Source organism: Canis lupus, chromosome 20 (genome assembly GCF_003254725.2).
Source record: "Canis lupus dingo isolate Sandy chromosome 20, ASM325472v2, whole genome shotgun sequence".
Lineage (NCBI taxonomy): Eukaryota > Metazoa > Chordata > Mammalia > Carnivora > Canidae > Canis > Canis lupus.
In genome coordinates this window covers 5985451-5991450 of record NC_064262.1, presented here as the reverse complement: position 1 = coordinate 5991450, position 6000 = coordinate 5985451, and the positions used below count along the sequence as shown (strand labels likewise).

Below are 6000 nucleotides of genomic sequence, written 5' to 3'. Positions count from 1 at the left end.
CCAGGTGTCCCTATATATCTTTTTAAACATTTATTTATTTTAGAGAGAGTTAGAGGGTGAGTGGGTAGAGGGGCACTCAGAGGGGGAAAATGTTTGAAACAGACTCCCTGCTGAGCATGGAGCTCAGACATGGGGCTTGACTCCACAACCCATGAGATCATGACCTGAGTTGAAACCAAGAGTCTGACACCCAACTGACTGAGCCACCCAGGTGCTCCTATTTTATTTTATTTTTTATTGAAATATAGTTGACATACAATGTTACATTAGTTTCAGGTGTACAACATAGCAACTCTATACTGGAGTCTCTTTCATAAGGCACACTAATCTCATTCATGAGGGCTCTGCCTTCATGACCCGATCACCTCCTAAAGTCCTTACCTCCTTATACCATCACTTTGGGGGGTAGGATTTCAACACATGATTTTGGGGAGATGCAAACATTCAGATCATAGCATATAGATCAATGTGTGTATATGGGGATTAGTAGACATACATATATTTCACAACTCTGCCTGCAGAGAGCACCTAGAAGAAAGGACATGGCAAGCAATGAGCATGCTCAGCTCCAGATCTCGGTTTCTGAGCACTATGCTTTAACCAATTGAGCTAACTGGCCTTCACAAAGAAAATTTCCAACAATGAAGAAAATTCTGTTGGACAGCACTGGTCTAGAACCCGGCTACCCAATAAGTGTGTTATAAAGATATTTTTAATCTTCATCTTTGGGTGAGAAAAACAGTGTAGAGAGGTTGTGTTATTATCCCAAGGCCACACAGCCAGGAATCAGCCTAGTAGGGATTTGAATCCAGGATTGTTTTGCTGCAAAGCACATGCTATTCCCTTTCTTAAGAGCCAGGAGCTTCCTGGCTACGTAGAGAGGCACAGGGCTCTTCTGTGCTCCTACACATCTTCCAGTCCTGAGCTTATACCCAACTGTGAAGAAGGCGTGGAGAGCTTCACGTAAGGGGTAAGGGTCGTTGCCCAAGGCACTGAGGGATCTAGGGTCAGTCCTGATTGCATCTCGGATCCCCTGGCTGTTCCACCTTTAGTAAGCCTCTCTGCCTCTCTGGGTCTCAGCTGCATCTCTGTAAAATGAGGAAACTGGTCCCGTGGCTCGAGGGTAGGGGATGGCAAGCAGGGGCCTGGTGGCCGGGTACAGTCTTCAGAGCCTGCCCGTCCGTCTGTGAGGCAGGCCAGCATGAGATGTGGGGTGCAGGGGGAGCGCTTTGGCTTGACCTACACTAATTGCAGCTCCCGCTTCTCGAACGGCACCTATGGAAACGCTGAGGCTCGGAGACGCAAAGCCACTTGGCCCAGGCTACGTAACAGGGGAACGCGGAGAAGCGGGATTCGAACCTGAGACCCTCCGATCCCGTGCGCGTGCCACACAACCGGGGTCGGGACCCCCAGGAGTCACAGGGAGGCGGTTGCCGGGGAGAGGCAGTGACCTCCCCGTCCCCGGGGGTGTGCAAGCCGGCGCCGCCCGCGAGCGTAGGCCGAGGCCGGGGCCGGGCCCGGGGCGAGCCCGCAGAGCCTGTCGCAGGCCCCGTCCGCCCCCCGCGGCCGCCCCGGCCCAGGCGCGAGCGCGGCGCCACCCCGGCGGGGCGGGGGCTGCTATTTCTGTCCGGTGAGCGCAGCCCGCGCCGCGAGGCGGGGGAGGGGGCGCCCGCGCAGCCATATTCGCTCCCGCCGGCGGCCCCGCGGCGCGCAGCCACCATGAGCACCGCCGCCTTCCACATCTCCAGCCTCCTGGAGAAGATGACGTCCAGCGACAAGGACTTCAGGTGCGCCCCCGCCGCGCCCGCCCGACCCCCACGTGCCGCCCCGCCCTCGCCGCCTCGCCCGCCCCTGCGCCCGTCGCGCCGAGCTCCTCGCCTGCCTCAGTTTGCCGGGTCGGAGCCCCAGCGCCTCCCCTCCCGCCTCCCTCCGCCTTCCCTCTCTCCCCGGGCCCGGGCCCCGCACCCCAACCCGCGGTGAAGCCCTCGGCCCCCCTTGGGGATCCCAGCGCCCGCCTCTTCTTCCCGACACGGAGACCCAGCCCCTTCCCGGGCCCACGACCCCGACACCGCTACCCGCGGCGCCCCTGCACCCTCAGCTCCGCCCTCTCCTCAAAGTCACCTCCCGCCTCCCCCCTGCGCCCCGTCGGGACGCCCTCCCCCCTCCCTTCCTCTCCCCTGCCCTCCCTGGAGGGGCTGCGCTGAGTGGCTCTTCAGGCACCGGTAGGCTGTGGTTGGGGTGGGGGCTTTTAGCTTTTGGGTACCACTCCCCTTCTCTTTGTTCCCCTCTGAGCCACACCCGAACAGAGCTGGAAAGGATGGAGGAAACCTCTCCTCCAACCCTGTCATCCTCAGGGGGAGACTGAGGCCCGGGGTGTGAGGGGTGTGTGGGGGGCAGCGATGGGATTGGCTCTGGTCACACCGCCAGCTCTGGCCCCTGGGAGCCCACAGAAACCAACATAGCCCCCTTACTGAACATTCTGGCACTTTATCCCCAGTTCACAGATGGGGAAAGCAAGGCTCAGAGTCACCGAGGGGCCAGTTGCCGTCCCAGAGCTATGAGGTGGAGGATGTGGGGTCCGAATCTAGGCCAGTCTTAACACAGGGGCTGAGATCTTAGCGAGACCATCTGAGCCAGCCCTCTGACAGGTGAGATTGAGGCTCCCCCCTCCTGGTCCTCAGCACCCCTGGGGAGCCTCTAGGAGAGCTTTAGAACCACTGCACTGGATTCAGATCCCGCCCCCAACCACCTACTGTTCGTGTTTCTGTAAGATGGGCTCGTAAGAAAACGGGCCTCAGAGGGTTGGTGCAAGTTTGAAAAGAGGTAATACAAGTGCGATGCTTAGATCAGCGGCTGGCACCAGATAGGTGCTTAATAAATTGACACTTTCCGTTCCATGCACATCAGAAATCTGCCCTGCCCTCTTCCCATTCCTTACTACAACCCCTCACCCCTCTTTCATTTCCTCCTTCCACTTGGGTAGCTCCTACTCATTTGTCACCTCTTTGGGATGCCTCCTGACATCCAGGCAGGGTTGGGCACCTCCCCTGTTTCTTTCTTTCTTTCTTTCTTTCTTTTTTCTAAGATTTTATTTATTTATTCGTGAGAGACACAGAGAGAGAGGCAGACACATTGGCAGAGGGAGAAGCAGGCTCCCCGTGGGGAGCCGGATGTGGGACTCCATCCTGGGACTCTGGGATCATGACCTGAGCACTCAACCACTGAGCTACCCAGGCATCCCCCACCTCATATTTCTAACTGCATCTAACTTCTAGCCCTGAGATCCTCAGAACCCCAGCAGCAGAACTGTGTGCTTCTTTTTTGCATCCCAGAGCCTGTTCTTGGTACACAGGAGGTGCTCAGTGAGTGTTTTCTGGCTGCCAGGTTCCCTGCTGTGCAGTCTTATTTAGTCTACCCAGCTGCTGGGGTGCTAGTTATTGTCCTTCCTGTTCTCCAGAGGCTCGGAGAGGTGAAGTGACTTGCCCAAGGTCACATAGCCAGCTAGTGGCTGAGGGGATTTGCACCCCTGTCTCTTGGTCCCCAGGTCCAAGTCTCCAGAAGAGGGAGAGTTGGTCCTGCCAACTAGAGCCTGAGCAGCCCTTTCAGCCTGCTCTGCTGGAGAACACTTAAAACCACCCCAAGCATGTGAGAATGGTATCTATTTTTAAAGTCCAAATACCAGGAAGGCTGGGTCCTGCTGACCAACTGTCCAGGTGCCCATGTGGCTAAGTGTTTCAGCTGAGTTGCCTCTAGGGTTTCTCTGGAATGAAACTGAAACCATGCCCTCTGGCTTCTGGAGGCAGGTGGTGACTGCAAGTGGGGGTCCCAGGTAGGGTCAAGAAAGCCTTTGATCCCCGTTGTCCCTCTGTGGGTAGGAGGCTGCTCAGTTCCCACTCAAGACTCCAGCAACCATATGGATAAATGAGGGCTCTCGGAGGAATTCCGAAATCATTTTTCAAAAACACAGTAGTAATTGTTGAGAAACCAGGAGACCTGACTGGTGTGCTGAGTCTCCTCCCAACCTACTGTGTGACCTTGGGCAGTTCCTGCAGCCCCTCTGGGCCTGGTTTCCCCATCTGCCTCATGGTAAGACCTGGTTGTCCTCCCAAAGATATTATGAGGTGGGGCAAAGAAAATTCTCATTTCATAGGTGGAAAACTGAGACTCAGAGAGGCGTCAGTTGCCCAAGATCACCCAGTTCATAAGTGGCAAGACCTATATATTTACTGAAAGCCAAACTTCAGGGGCGTCTGGGTGGCTCAGTCGATTAAGCATCAGACTCTTGATTTCGGCTCAGGTCACGATCTCGGGGTCACAGGGATGGAGCTTTTTTTTTTTTTTTTTAATTTTTTTTTTTTTTATGATAGTCACAGAGAGAGAGAGAGAGAGAGAGGCAGAGGGAGAAGCAGGCTCCATGCACCAGGAGCCCGACGTGGGATTCGATCCTGGGTCTCCAGGATCGCACTCTGGGCCAAAGGCAGGCGCCAAACCGCTGCGCCACCCAGGGATCCCAGGGATGGAGCTTTGTGTCAGGTTCCGCGCTGTGTGTGGAGTCTGATTGAGATTCTCTCTCCCTCTCCCCTTCCGCCCCTCTCCCTGCTTGTACTCTCTCTCTAAAATAAATAAATAAATCTTAAGGAAAAAAAAAAGCCAAACTTAGTGCTCAAGCTCTTATCTACCAAATTACATGCTTTGCTGTAATTGCCCCACTGCCCCCACTGCCACCACCACGTACAAAGGCATAATACAGCTTTCTTTCTCTGAGAGCTGGTTATTTGCAGGAACTCGGGGGTGTCTGAAATGCTGAGGCATATCTCAGAAGTGCTGGTTTCTGAGTTTGGGTTTCCACAGCTGCTTGGCTGTTAAGGGCTGGCTCTTCCCTTGCCTTTCCTCCTGCCCTCACCCTACCTTCCAGGCCCTCTCCAGACCTGTTCTTTGCTGGGTCTGGAGTCCCAGGGATGAACCTGATGGGCCCCTGTGAGTTCATATTCTAATAAGGAGACACACTGCTAACCAAGCTGACAATGCACTTTGAAGAGTATTCTGATGAGGAATGCAGAGTGCTCTGAGAGAATCTTATCCAGGGGAACCAGATGTGATTAGAGAGTGTGGGTTGGGGGTAGGGCAGGGTGGCAGAAGAGTCATTCCTGAGGCTAGGACATTTGAGCTGGGTCCTTGACAATTGAATAGGAGTTCAACAGAGAAGAAAGACAGTGACAGGAAGCTCATCTTGGTCAAAGGAACTCATTACCAGACCGAGCTGGGTCTCCATGAACTGCAGCAGAAATGCAGTTTAGAGACCCTGCCTGCTGTCTCAGAATGTCCCTGCAGCTGGGCAGACCTAGGCCATGGCCTGGCTCAGATGCAAACCTCCTCCTTCACCTTACCTTGGCTGCTTCTCCTGTGATGACCAGGCCCAGAGGTGGGCACAGTCAGCCCCCATTCCCTCTTGACCTCCAGCCCAGTCTCCTTCCCTCTCTCAGCAGCGTGAGGCTAATCCCAGCTGTTAAAAATAAACAGCAGTGACATCGACAGGTGCCCTCTTGGTACCAGGGTGCTTGGGTCTCCCCATGACATCAAGCAGCAGGTCTGAGCTTGCAGAGATGAGACTGGACTCCTGACTGTGATCAACTTTGCCACAGGAGGCTTGGGAGGAGCTGGTAGGGCTCTTGTTAGTAGAGTGAGGTCAAGCCCAAAAGCAAGGCTGGTATGAGGAGGCAGGGTGGCCTGGTGGGTCAGCAAAACCTGGAGGCTTCCTCTGGGGCTGCCACTCTCTGGCCCTAACTTTGCCGTATCTCTCCTTGCTGCTCCAGCATTCCCCTCCGGTCTCTCCTCTCAAGTCCCTACAGGACCCAGTGAATGGGTGCAGTGGGCCTCATGGGAACCTACTCCATTGGAGATAGTGTCCTACCTGCTGAGGGCAGCCATGCTTTGACCAGCCAGTTATTGTCACCAGGGGATGTTGGCCCAGTTGTAGTCAAAGACTATTTTCAGAGCACC

At 55.1% G+C, this 6000-nt stretch overlaps 1 protein-coding gene across 3 annotated transcripts in view; it reads left to right on the top strand.

Moving 5' to 3' along the window:
* Positions 1-841: 841 nt before the first annotated feature.
* CAND2 (cullin associated and neddylation dissociated 2 (putative)) overlaps positions 842-6000 on the top strand; it is a 34161-nt gene continuing 29002 nt past the window's right edge. Inside the window, exons 1-2 of one of the 3 annotated variants that reach the window (XM_025449389.3) lie at positions 1659-1787; positions 2498-2648. Coding sequence is in view for 1 of the 3 variants with exons in the window: in XM_025449385.3 (XP_025305170.1) it covers positions 1720-1787 (68 nt within the window). In the remaining 2 variants the exon portion in view is untranslated. Of the gene's footprint in view, positions 971-1635; positions 1788-2497; positions 2649-6000 lie in introns of those variants that run through there. The other 2 variants (XM_049097656.1, XM_025449385.3) reach the window with 2 other exon arrangements.